Source organism: Amphibalanus amphitrite, unplaced genomic scaffold (assembly GCF_019059575.1).
Source record: "Amphibalanus amphitrite isolate SeventyFive unplaced genomic scaffold, NRLGWU_Aamphi_draft 001025F_arrow, whole genome shotgun sequence".
Lineage (NCBI taxonomy): Eukaryota > Metazoa > Arthropoda > Thecostraca > Balanomorpha > Balanidae > Amphibalanus > Amphibalanus amphitrite.
This window is the reverse complement of record NW_024882519.1, coordinates 219,243-232,951: the sequence shown is the minus strand read 5'-3', so window position 1 is coordinate 232,951 and position 13,709 is coordinate 219,243. Positions and strand designations below refer to the sequence as shown.

The window sequence follows — 13,709 nt, the reverse complement described above, 5'->3', positions numbered from 1 at the left end:
CACCGCCGATTGCATTCTCTATCTGCACCCGGAGGGGGGGGGGGGCAGGGGGCACGTGCCTCCATCGGAATAGGGGGCCTCTCGGGCCCGAGGGGCCCTGCGACGCCAATTGGCGGCTGAGGGTCCACGCTGGCATTTTCGACTCAAAAGGGCCCCACAGGGCTCGAAAGAACACCTTATGTGCTCCGAATAGCCACACAATAGCCACACTTCTCTCCATAAGAGCCACACACCGGCTTTTTATTGTTCCTTGTCGGCATTTGAGGGCCCCTTGCCGGCCTCTCAGGGCCCATTGGCGACCTCTGAGGGCTACTTACCGGCCTCTGAGGGCCCTTACCGGCCTATCAGCGACCAGCAGCTCAAAGGGTTCCACACACGCCTGTGATGACCCCCTAAACCAATGGTTGAAGGCCCCCACAACGGCGCCTGCGAGGGCCCTCACCGGCGGCTGTGAAAGCCCCAAAGCGGTGCCCAGCTGAGGGTCCCACACTGCGGGCACACTGCCACCTCTGAGTTCAACCGACACCCCTGAATGAAGTTCCAAAGGCCCAAACCAGTGCTTCTTAAGGCCATACCTATATCGGCGGCTCTGAGGGCTCAACGCCGGAGCCTCTGACGGCCTAAGACGGGACCTTCGCATCGGACGGCCACTCACCGGTGACTTTTGAGGGCCCCGCACCGACGACTCTGAGGGCCCCCACCGGCGTCTGGTCTCTGAGAGCCCCTGTCGGCTTATAAAGGGTTCGAGCCAGCAGCTCTAAGGGTCCCACACCCGACCGTGACGACCCCACCCTACACTGCAGTGTCTCTGAGGGCCCACAATGGCAACTGTGAGGACCCTCACCGGCGCCTCTGAGGGCCACACATTAGCACCTCAGAGGGCCCACAGCGGCACCTCCGGGGCCCCGCACCAATGCCTCTGAGGGCCCACACCAGTGCCTCCAAAGGCTTCATAACCGGCGGCCCTGAGGGCACTACACCGGTGATTTTTGGAGGCCTACCGAAGGCACAACACAATCCCTTAGTCTCGCTGAGTTTTCATCCCAATCCCATACCGGCCTCTATCCCAATTCCGGCTCTAGCAATCCCCCCCCCCCCCCCCATGGGTCAGCGGCGCCGCGCCGGTGTCGGTGCCGGGGGCCAGCGCCATCGGGGCAGCAGTCGGCCACGCGCACTCAATGGTTAGCGCTTAGCACCGGCGGTTAGCGCACGCCCGGCGTGTTATCGGCCGTGAGCCGCTCCAAAACGGCTGCAGTAACTGGTCGATATAGGCAGTAAGCAGATGAGGAGATGCAGGTGGATTGATAACCGGTAAGCTTTTGTATTTTACGAGGGCGAAGGGTCGAAGTCGGCTGCTAAGCCGTGGGCGGATTTTATCAGATGCCGGTTCACTATGACCTTTATCCTGGTCCTGGTCCGCTGACGCACTCTTGGAGAGCCGAATCACAGCAAAACTCCATCCAAGACTGTATCTATACGGCTTACGCTTTTCTGAAAACGTCTGCGTTTGGCCTCCTACGGGCCCGGCCGGCCGGCCCCGATTGGTGATCCACCAGTGACGTCACTGGTAGTGTTAAGCTGATTGGCGAATAATACATGGGGAGAACCGTTACGACATCCCCCTGGACGGCGGTACTTACCTCACACCAGCCCGCCTATCTGACGGTCTTCCTGGCCAGTCAGCCGCAGTCTCAGTCACCTTTCCCGTGCCGGACGTGGCGGTGCAGACCAGCGCTATCAGTGGAGCCCGGCCGGTATCCCGTCGATGTCTCATGTTTTCTCCATATGAGGCGTCTTTAGCTCTTCGCTCTTTTTTACACAGCTAGCTACTGTAATATTTCGTTAGACAGACAGACAGACTGACAGACAGAAATAAAGAAAGCCGGAGGGAAGGAGGACAGACGGACAGATGGAAGGACGGATGGACGGGCAGGCAGGCGGGCAGGCAGGCAGACAGACAGACAGACAGACAGACAGACAGACAGACAAAAAACAGACAGTAGATCCAACCCCTCTATTTTGTCGAGAGATCCACTGAGATCATAGATCCAGCTCTCGGATCCATGCACATGTCTGATCCCGAGCAGCCCTTCCGAGGCAAAGAGCAGTCGATACTAAGATCTCGGCAACACCACATCAAGCGTGAATTCAGAGCTACTGTTATTGTGCTTCCACCGCTGCTTTCCTTCTGCGTCAGGCTCTGCATCAGTGTCTACTTCGGCCTCCGCTTGAAATCTTGCTTCAGCTCCTGGATCAGCTTTTACCATTGACTGATCTACTGATTCTGCTTCGACACCTCCTCCCACTTCTTCTCCAGCGTCTACATTAGCCCCTGCGTGGGTCTCATTTCAGCTGTAGTGCTGCTGCTGAGGCTTCCAAGACTGCTGCTTTGCCGTGTCTCTGACTGAACTCGTCTCGTGGCAATCACAATGATGAATGACAGAATCACAGACAAGCGTTCGGCGTGCCACTACGTCGAGAAATCGCCACTTCTCTCAGACCAGTCTTCAGTAAAATATTCAGCGGGCAGTGTGACCATGTCGTCTTCGGTCTCCCACTCTTCTTGCTCGAGTGCGCCATTCGACCACTGTGATATCTCGCGGGAGTTTGAAGAGTCCAAATCCCTTTCCGCTACAGGCAAGCCCTCGATGGCTGCACTGTCGTCACTCGCACTGTGGTCCCTTGGGAGGTGGGCTGGTGATTGACGTGTGGGGTTACCCGTTTCTGGCCACTTGTCTCGGAGGCATCACCATTCACCATAGTTCTTTGCGTGGCAATGACAGCGAGAGGGATAGTCTATCATGTAACCCGGCAAACAACGACGTCTGTGTTACAGACACTTGGATGATTGTAATATCTGTTTCTCATACCTGGGTGGGTCTGTTTGATATTGTATGTACCTAACAATAGGTTTTTTTAAGAGGTTTTATTATTTGACGTTGGTTGTGAAGCGTGTGGACGCCATATAGTAGGCTGCAGAATCCGTGCATCGATTGTTATCAGGGTGTAAGTTATCATTGGTATCATATCATATGCATCACACCATAATTTGACCGAATTTTCCCTTGCTTGTAGAGAGAGATTCTCTCTCTTCCTCCCTCTCTTTTTCTCTCTTTCCTCCTCTCCTCTCCCCCTTCCTCTCTGTATTTCTCTCTCTCATTCTCTCTCTGTCCTCTCTCTCTCTCTCTCTCTCTCTCTCTCTCTCTCTCTCTCTCTCTCTCTCTCTCTCTCTCTCTCTCTCTCTCTCTCTCTCTCTCTCTCTCTCTCTCTCTCTCTCCATCCCCTCCCCTGTCTCCCAGAGCCTGAGCTTACCGTAGATTTTCCCGTTGAGCTGAGAGTTGATGCTGAGCAAACGGTGCGCCTTGTGACGCTCGATGCCGCTCGAAGGATCGTAATGCTGGAGCGAGCCCTTTGTGATGCACGAAAATATCTGAAATGGCACAATAAGTGACTCCCTTGCATTAGCGACCGGGAGCCAATATTTAAAGTCGCTTGATGGCGACAGTGGTAAATAATGCAAGTGAAAGCAACCGATTCATATGCATTTAACTGGTGTCGAATATTTTTCCCGAAAATTTATAATGTGCCAGTACAATTCCATATCTAAAAACAAAAAATTGTGAGCTGTGATCTAGTGGTGACCAGAAAAGTAGTTTTATCAGTGATCAGCACGCATGATGATGTTGCGAAGTGACAATGCTAGTTATTCGCCCAACATTCCCGATGCCATTTGAAGCTCAGATGTCACAATTGTGGCTCTGCCTGTGTAACGAAGTTCGAGAAACAAAAGCCGTTGTCCCATGCAAATGGAAAGGCCCAAGCGCAGCTGGTGGTCATGGTAGACCTTCTGTGGCGGCCAGTAAGCTGACCAACTGTAAATGTACGAACACGTGAACACGTGACCCTGGCTGACAATGCCCGCACTCTGAGCCTACCGAATCTCATCGAAATCGATAGGGGCCGTGATCGAAAGCTTCATCAAATCCTGATCGATTTGCCGTGCAATGACCCCTCAGCCATCTCAGTTTCGGGCGCCCGCCGCTGACGTCACGACCCCTTCTACGAGGTGAGGTCAGGTCACCGAGCGCCAGTGCCGAATTTGTTGCATATTACCGCGGCTTGCTTACTTTGCGAGATAGCATAGTGTGGTCAAATACCCTCCTTCCTCTTATACGGCCCTGCTCCTCAGCCCAGCCCACCATGGCGACGTTGTCTGAGAGGCCCCACCCGGTCGCGGGTTATAATAGGTATGTGCTTGTCTCCTCACATCTTGATCTGATTTGTGCAAGTACATAGGAGCAAAGGACGGTGATGCTATGATGATAAATGCACCATCACTCATTGCTTCCAACGTACCAACACATCATTATTTCAGCTCAAAAGGAGAAGCGCTCAGGTGGCCCAGTTGTGTTATATTTCACTTCAGATGATTTTGAGATGAGAAGATGCCTACATAGCGTCTGTTTCAATTGATGTTCGCGGTACATCTGAAATAAAGTGCACCGCTGAAAACCAATCGAAGCAGGCCTATGTAGTTTTGCCGAGCGTATCCCAAGATTTGAGGCACGAGTCCGCAGTTGCTAATAATTATTTTAACTAGATCATATTCGAGGTAAGCAGTGCGCCAGTTTTGCAATGGAACCTTATAACAAACTGAACAGATTACAGCGGCAAGGTCAACTTTTAGAATTGATCCAATTGTGTGTGTTTTCCTAACAAATAACGTCTTGAACTTCATGAATTCAACGCACCACGAACCATCGCAATGCATGCTCCAAATGCCCAGTGCAGTAAATCTCGATTACTGCAAAAGTCATTTGAAGCACCACTACGCATTTTGGCATATCACTGATTTTCGAATTTCGGCCCAACTTTTGGTTGAAGCACAGCCCAGTAACCCATGTGTCTGTAATGTTTCAGTATCACCAATCAGACACAATGGGTTACTGAGGCCATGATTCGATGTAATGGGCGATGTATCTGCATTCCATTTTGTCATAATGTTTCATATAATAACATCTTCAAGGCGACTGTCAATGCTGCTGAAACTCGGGCATATTAGGGGCAATAGTGAGTGATACGATTTCAGCAGCGTATCGCAGCACAATTGCCCCTTACATACCGAGCACAATTATGCTGACTGTTCATTTCGGTCGCGGGACTCTGCGGTCAAACAAGCTACAAATATGTACCTAACCAAACAATCACAATGTCTGGTGCGAGGACGATGACCTTACGCTGACTTGTTGTATTTAATGGGAAACAATACAAGCTCAAATAAACTGTACCGTGACCCACTGAATAACACAATTCAACGTTTTACATGATCGGGATATTTAATGCAGTTACCTAAGTTAATATGATATACCATTCACGATAAAAAGGATGCCACATCTGTTACTACGCTCGTATATTTGAAACACTGGGCCGTGATACGTTTTCAGGAATATATCACAACTCATTGCTTCAAACATACCCACCCGTTTACTTTGATATGATGACAATTTACTAAGAAGTGCAGGTGCCATTACTGAGTAATATCTCGCTGAAGATCTATTGGAGACAATAAAGCTGCCTTGTCAGATGCAATTGAACCCAATACGCTAGCATGTCATGCGTATTGTGGATCAATGCATAGGACAATGCGACAATGGCCAGTTTAGTCATTCTAGGTCGACTTAACATTGTTCTGATTTCCCTGTACTTGCATTGTACCTGTTTTAAAGTTATTCCATAGCGTCGCTTCCTCGTCACTAATCGCTGTTTTGAATCACAGCCGAGGTAACCGGTGTGTCAGTCATGGTTTTGGAATATCACAACTGAAACACAGGCCACAGCGGCCATGTCCCAACAACTGGCTTGTGTATTGCCAGAAATGACAATATTCACTTTAGTGAAAATGCTGCGTCGATAAACGCAGCGATTGCTCCAAATGATTTTCTACTGTATAATATAATAAACGTACACTGCAGAATTAATTTGAAGGCAAGCTACGATGTACAAAATAGGCCTTGTTTGTTGTATTGCATAAACATGTTTGATGCATTGATAAGTGTGATGCAATTCAAATTATGCGTCACACCTAATACACCAAATACATTTTTGCATAAGTTGTTCTTTAGAAGTATGAAGACATTCACATCAAAATACGTATGCTGATAAATAACAGTTTCAGTTTATCTATTCAACAGTAAGTGCTACTTCTAAAGAAAATGTATTACCTCACTCAATTACAAGTTATGTAAGAGGTTAAAATCAAGAAGCATCTTATTTCTGAACATAATCATCAAATGCTCTTTGTTAATCCAGTTTGTTTTCTTTTTTCATTAGTATAGAGAAGAGGGAGACAGAAAGTGAGGGTACGGCCGTTCGTTAAGCTCCGGCTGCTCATTGAGACGCAGCCTTTTACGCCCAGGCTGTCGGGGCCCGGCCGAAGCCCAGCCCGTAAGCCCCAAGCGTGGAGGTATCACCGTTAGGTATCCCGGCCGGGTGGTGGTTAGTTAGGATGAGAGTAGAGAGAAAAAGGAGGAAGAAATCGGTTAGGAGGGAAGCCGACGGGAAGGTAGACGGCAGGGGCAGCGCCGGACCATACCATCAACCCAACGGTAGCTCCGAGCCGGCTTTCCGCTAGTCAGGTACAGCCCTATGGAACGCTTTGCCGGTGCCGTGTGCTTGAACCTCCGCTTCTTCTTGCTCTGGTTCTTCTTCCTCGCCCTCGCCCTTCCTGTCTGTCGTCCTCTTGGCTGGAGGAGATTCCGAATGTGAGACGCAGGTTTGGTGGAGCCGCTATTTATTCTTCTCAAACGGACCGCCAGTGACCTGCGCGTGCGCCGCTTAGTCGACCAATCGCTGACGGTGGATTACGTGACGTCACACAGGTGAAAGCCCGGCGGTAGTGTGCGTGGCTGGACGTTAGAAAAGAATGAAAGAATACGACATGTTGCTTTCAGGACCACGAAAATTATTCTAGCCATGTAGAATATAAAATTAGATAAGCACAATATACGATGACTTTATTATCCCACGAGCCGCTGGGGGGGGGGGGGGGCAAGGGCGGCGCCACCGTGGGGGCAGTGGGGGCAGACTGCCCCCACTGGCAGGAGGCCGTGGGGGCAAGACTATGTTTTTGCCCCCACAAAATTTGGCTGATGTATGGGAACAGAAGACCGGTGCAACATTCATTATAGGCGGTTATAATAGTACGCCTGTTTTTGACGGTCCTCGTATCAAGTGCGTCAGCAGAACGTTCGTTCTCGGACCGTCTGTCGCATATCTCGTACTCCCACTCATTCTCCTACTCATTTTCATTCACCAAAAGGCTGCCCTAGAGCTTAATCTCGAGGAGGTTGAGAAGCAGTTTATCAAAAGTCGGCCAGAGAAGAGATCACCCTCTTTTGGGAACCCTTAGACTGAGACTGAGCTCAGAGAGGTATGACAAAATGTGATAGGTATGTATATCCCGGGTTATCTGGAATTCTATGTGGGTCGCCCTAATGGAGCTTATTCTCGTACCTATATCAATCGTATGTGAGAGAATCGCACATATATACGTACTACGGGGAAAATGAGAAATAGGTACTGACTATAGTTTTGAGGAACACACCATTTTACATCTCAACGAACAACATAACGTTTTCAGTAGTTTTCACAGGTTTGTGTCTCGCAATCTAGTTTTATAGTTTTATTTCGGCCGGGCGGCCCGGGGGTAATCCTAACCACCGCAGCCCGGGGTAGCCCCCCCCCCTGTTTAACTCCGTTAATAAGGCAGCTACTGAAACAAAAATGGTACCAAACGAAAAGTATCTATGAGAAGATTCTAAAGCACCGAAACTTTTTGACCTCAGGTCAGTTTTCAAGGTCAGAATTCAAGGTCAAAGGCAAAAACCGGCATTAATGTAGTGGTCTCAAAGTACGTGTTCCAGAGGACGGCATGGTGCATAAAATCGGCTAAAAGGGATGTTGAACAAAAGAAGAGAATCCGTGGATTCCGATGATGTGCATAACATTCAAATTCAAGGTCACGATCATGCTCAAAATTGACCACAAACTTTGCACTTTTTCTTATATCTTGTATACTAAATTCCGAGATGTTTTGATATGTTTTCAAGCTTAGCGGACCCCTATTTGTGCTTAAGCTTACGATACAAGACTGCTACGAGGTCAAAGTCACAAGAGAGTATCCTTGCTAGAGGCTATTTCACTATTCAAGTCAGGCATAATAATTAAAACATGTTTTGCCATACTGAGGCTCTAAATGAATGCTTACAGCAAAATGGATGCCAGAGGCCAAGAATCGTGATCCGCGGCTACGAAATCATCACAAATGACCTTCCATGTGTAAAAAATCAACCAAATGTCATTCGAGGTCACATGAGGTCAACATAAAACTTGACCTTTTCCAAACAATATATATGTCATTCGACGCGTCTCGACAAGACTAATGCGAAGGTACCACTGCCGTAGCTCCAGAACCATTTTTGTTGAAGTTATTTGCGAAAAAAAGAAACTAAAGCCCCAGCTCGGGGTCGTTGCCCTGACCTCTGACCTCAGGTCACCAAAGTTACTTAAGTATTTTTTCTGGGTCAAATGCTACACAACCGTGCTCGTAATTTGTCTTTATCTCTAAAACTCAATTTTTGGCAGCTGGTTGAAGTTCACGTCCGTGACGACGAAGTTTGCCGTGCAGGAGTCTAGAAAAATCGGCTCTGAGACATTATCAAGGAGGCTAGGTCCAAATTTTTTGCTTCAAAAGATGTCAAACTAATGGGGGATAAGGTACAGCAAGCTTCGTCTTTCTATCCCTCAGCGTTCGTGAGGTATCGCAAATATTCGCCAGGGGAGGCGAAAAATGCCCCCCCCCTTTCCGGGCCCGCGAGGGTTAATGGTTAAACTCAATACGCCTATGCATGAAACCTAAAACCAAAATAATTTTGAATGACAACATCTAGGGACAATGTGCTCATGGATTTTGCAGATCGGCGTTATCAGACAACAGTCGGGTCAGTCTCAAGCTTGCCCCCACTGGCGAAAATTCGTGGCGCCGCCACTGGGGGGGGGGGGGGAGGGGGGGCATAAAGTTGTCTGCCTCTTTACGTTTTGTGAGATGTATCCAAAACCTGATGAGCTACAAACGTGAAACTTGGCATAGCTTCGAATGATTATCTAGGCAATGTTTGAGGAAAGTTAAGTGGTTGTAGCGCTCAAGATGACGTCACAATGACGTCATAAATTTTTGTCGTTTTCCGATGCGGACCGATTCTGATGTCGCTGAGCATGAAACTCAACTGTAACTAGTCAGCACCTGCTGTCATCCTAAAACATCTAAGTACACTTCCAACTAGTTCCTGACCAACAATCGGTCCTTAATATTTGGTCTCGTATATTGGATATATCGTATCGAGAGTCGCAATTCTATAATTTTACGTCTGACGTCACTTTGACGTCATTTTAAATGGGATTGACACAAAATTGAGACACAACCTCGGCTAGGTGTTCAGGAAGATGTTTGCAAAGTTTCGTTTCTCTATCTCTTCGCGTTGCGACGATATCGTCGCAGAAGTAAAGGGGGCAACTATACATATCCCCCCCCCCGTGGCCACAGCGGCCGTCGGATGGCGCGGAGGCCCAGCGGCCGCCGGGTTATCAGGCAGCAGAGTTTGTTCTCGGCATAAATGCATGGATAGCAATGGCGTCATTAATTACAAACGCTCACACGGTCAGGTATTACTAATAACGTGAATAATGTGAGCGAAGATAAAAGTAGTAAGTATAACCTATTTTTCACGCCGTTTCGGATCATTCGCTGTTGAAGTAATTGACAATTATTGTGATCTTTTCAAAGCACCAAGTCAGCCTTGATGACAAGATGTTTTGCAGCCATCGAATTTCAGTTACCTGCCATCTATTGTCCTTCCAACTCATGTCATCTTAAACTTCTTTGATTATGATTAGAGATGTCAATCGGATACCAACTTTTTGGTATACTGATGCCAAACCGATACCAACTCGGTATTTGGTATTTCAATCCTAATGTGTTTGGTATTTTGTTGGTATCATGAACCCTCGCTAAGTTTAAGAGGCTAAGAAATCGGTCCCCAAGTTGGTTTGGTTTCGGTATTTCTCCACGGTTTTGATTGGTATTTGGTTTGGTATCGGTATACCGATTTTCCGTAATTGACACCACTAATTATGATGTTTCTTACTTATGTCACCTTAAATGTCTTTAACTTTCATGTTTTTTATTTAAAATACTGTTTATAAAAAGGAGAAAATATTTCAGTATCCTTCGTCAAATGTTAACCCGCGCCCCGCTAGGCTATTCAGCCATACGCGCCCTGCTGGGGGGGGGGGGCAGATTCTGCCCCCCTGTCTAACTTCCGAACCGATGGTCGTAGAAAGACGGGGAAAACGGCAATCGAAATCCCTCAACGAGGCGAATGGCGAATCTTCAGAGCTCAATTTTTTTCTTAAGTAGGTCAGAGGTCAGGTCAAGGTCAGGTCAAGGGTACAAAATGCAAGTTTCTACAGTATCGGCCTTGCACCGTAATTGCCGAAGAATGGACTGAGACTGATTGCCCAAAAAGTGTTCTTAGTCTACCAGGACAATATTCGTTGCATACAATATCATTCAAAAGTCAAGGTCAAAGTCAGGTCAGGTCAGGTCACCAAAAACAAAATATAGAAAACGGCATGTGCGACACATGTTTTATGGGTCATTTTATTCATTGAAGAACTTTACAAACATTTGAGAAGCTAACACACATTTTTACCGAACCTAGTTATAACAATGGGGCTGTGGTTATTGGAGAATTCAAGTCAGTATCTCTTCCGAACAGCGTTCTCACGGTGCATAAAGACCGTGCCGGTTACATGCCATAGGGGAGCAGCTTAGGGCCGGAACATCAGCGAGGACCCGCTTCAAACCTAATCCGACCCGGGTGATTGATGGGACACTAATCTCACCACCTAATGTCCTCACAGAGGACCACCGGCCGGTGTCAACGCGCCGCTAATAGCTCCCCGGCACGGGCGGTGGCGCGGCGCAGTGGGGGTCAGACGGAAGGGCTGATGGGAACATTGGCGTCCCTCGGAGTCAGGAGCGGCAGGTGCTGGTCCGGACTTGTCTTATCAGCTAGTCTGGTCAGTGAAATGGACACCCCTGTGAGCCCCCGGTGCGGGTCACGATAATACCCCGACACCGCCGACCACCCGAGGACTGATTAGACAAATGAGGGCAGGGACACACATCAGAGATCGACGCTCCCACGCTCTAGGTGACTATAACTGTAAATATTATGTGGTATACAAATATGTGGAACTGGGCAGAAAATACCTCAGTCATAACATCTTAGCTGTTGCGTTAAGCCTGCATTCACATCAATATCAATATTCAAGCGATGAAAATAATATGTCTTTAAAGTATGAAGAAACAAACATCAGGCACTGGATTCTGCTTCCACAAAGTTGTCCTTCCTTTGCAGTATATTTTAAATGCCTTTTAGAAAACTGCACACACCACACTTATAAATCACACAAACACGATGAATTGGCGATGTTACGACGCTCAATATAATTAAATTAGTGGCCGTATCCACCGTGTCCGACATCGGCGCTGTATCCATAGGAATATCCACCGCCGTATCCGCCGTGTCCACCGCCGTATCCACCGTGTCCACCGCCGTATCCGCCGTGTCCACCGCCGTATCCGCCGTGTCCACCGCCGTATCCGCCGTGTCCACCGCCGTATCCACCGTGTCCACCGCCGTATCCACCGTGTCCACCGCCGTATCCACCGTGTCCACCGCCGTATCCGCCGTGTCAACCGTCGTATCCACCGTGTCCATATCCACCAGATCCCTGAGCTTGAGCGTAGACCTTGGCGTGACCTCCGACAAACTTGCCGTATCCTCCGTATCTGCCGTATCCACCGCCATGGCCGCTGTCGAAATAAAATAGATCCTTGTTATTTGCATACCTTTCAGATGTGTCAATCAGATTCCAATATTTTTTTGTGTACCACCAAACCGATACCAACTTGGAGTTAGGTATTTCGATACTAGTGCTTTTGATATTTTGTGTGTAACCATTATGAATGATCATACTCGTAAAATGGCAGTATAGGAGCCTAGGATTTAAAAAAAAGAATGCCTTTCTCTTAATTTTGCAAGTTGTTTTGGTTTGTGGTAGTTGACATCACTAATACCTACATACTTGTATATATCACAAAAAAAGACATAACAGGATAAAACATCTCCTATTTTGGGTTTTGTATGAAAAGGCATTTAATCATCACGCTGAATCTCATGAGCAACAACTATATTTCAGTACGAACTCGAGTTGGTTATATAGTATGATATTCAAGGGAGCCAGCAGACAATGAACAACAAATAGCTCGAACTTCTTTGTTTCATACTTACGCATAAGTGGCGTGAGTCTGGTGAACTCCGTATTTGCTGCTGCCCCAGGGATTGTATCTGAAAAAGGTGCGTGGGTAAAACGAATGAAAATCACTTGTGACACTTTACCAGCTTTCAATGAATGGTTACTATAGCAAATTGAAAATCAATTTAGTAAAGTGGCTCGTATTGCCTAGTGGATAAGCTATTTTTACGAGTGGTTTAGGTCAAGAACGACTCGAGGGATCTGGTAGGTAATCCGTTTATACTGGCGAAGTTGAAAATTTGTCTTGTTGTCAGTTGTGTGTAAATGGTTCATTATTTTAGTTTACTCACTGTTGGACGCTGACGTGGCTCTGGGCACCATATCCACCACCATATCCACCGCCGGCAGCCGCGGCGGCCACACACAGGGCGAATACGACAAACTGAAAACAAAGGAGAATGATTAATTCTGACGGTTTGTTCGGGATACAGAACACAGTCACGGATAAGACACTGTTATTCTGAAATTATTTCTGTTCTAATTATCCTTCTTCGGAAGAATGCATGTTTTTCCTGCTGAAGTACCGAAGTTATTTGACTTTCAGGTGTTGGAGGAGCGCGAGTAACTATTTTTAACTTACCTTGATCATGTTGTGTTGCTCGGTGACTGGTCGGTGTTGACTGTGTTTCTGCTGCCCGCTGTCCGACCATTTATACAGTCCGTGTCCACCCCGAGGGCGGGGTCGGGTCGTGACTTGACCGGTGCCGCCGGGGGACGGAAGGTCAACCCTCCCCTCCTGTCACACATTTCCCGCTGGTTATCAGCACTGGGATACTGGTGAACTTTAGACGCGTGTGCCGCGGTCACTGAGCTGAACGGTCACACCTAACGCCACGATCTACCAGCTACAGTAGTGCGGGCTGCAGGTAACCTTATCTCTGTGGTGATTTCACATCGTTAGGTATACTTGACAAATCTCCGAATGGTGATGGTTCGTATTCAACCAAGTGTGAAAGTACACATATTGGGCAAAGGTCATGGCGCGTGTAGAATTTATTAGGTAAGATGTAACGTCTGTCTATGTGACTAATCACATCCAAGTGAACTTAAGTTTGGCAGCACATGCTGCATGCTGGCAAGGCCATCTATAGAAGGTACAGTCACTCCCCCGCCGACCAATCAGAGAAAGATCCTGAGTGACGTCACCCCTGATGCTCGCAAGGGGTACTCCATTCCTTTGCAACGTAAAAATGACTAACTTTGAAGATTATTGATGGCGCTCTGCATATACCGCTCAGCCGTTGATGTCAATGGAAAGCCCAACTAAT

The 13,709-nt window shown here is 47.8% G+C and overlaps 1 protein-coding gene across 2 annotated transcripts; it reads right to left on the bottom strand.

Moving 5' to 3' along the window:
• Positions 1–11,468: 11,468 nt before the first annotated feature.
• On the bottom strand, positions 11,469–13,204 carry LOC122369323 (neuropeptide-like protein 31). Of its 2 annotated transcripts, XM_043343973.1 has the most exons (4): positions 13,022–13,204; positions 12,732–12,823; positions 12,417–12,473; positions 11,469–11,938 (listed from the first exon to the last, which is right to left on the bottom strand). In XM_043343973.1, exons 1-4 carry the CDS (start codon positions 13,028–13,030, stop codon positions 11,818–11,820), a joined length of 279 nt encoding a protein of 92 aa, XP_043199908.1. In that variant the 5' UTR covers positions 13,031–13,204; the 3' UTR covers positions 11,469–11,817. The 2 variants fall into 2 exon arrangements, with proteins under 2 accessions (XP_043199908.1, XP_043199907.1); XM_043343972.1 differs by lacking the exon at positions 13,022–13,204 and having other exon boundaries at positions 12,732–12,978.
• Between the last annotated feature and the right edge of the window lie 505 nt (positions 13,205–13,709).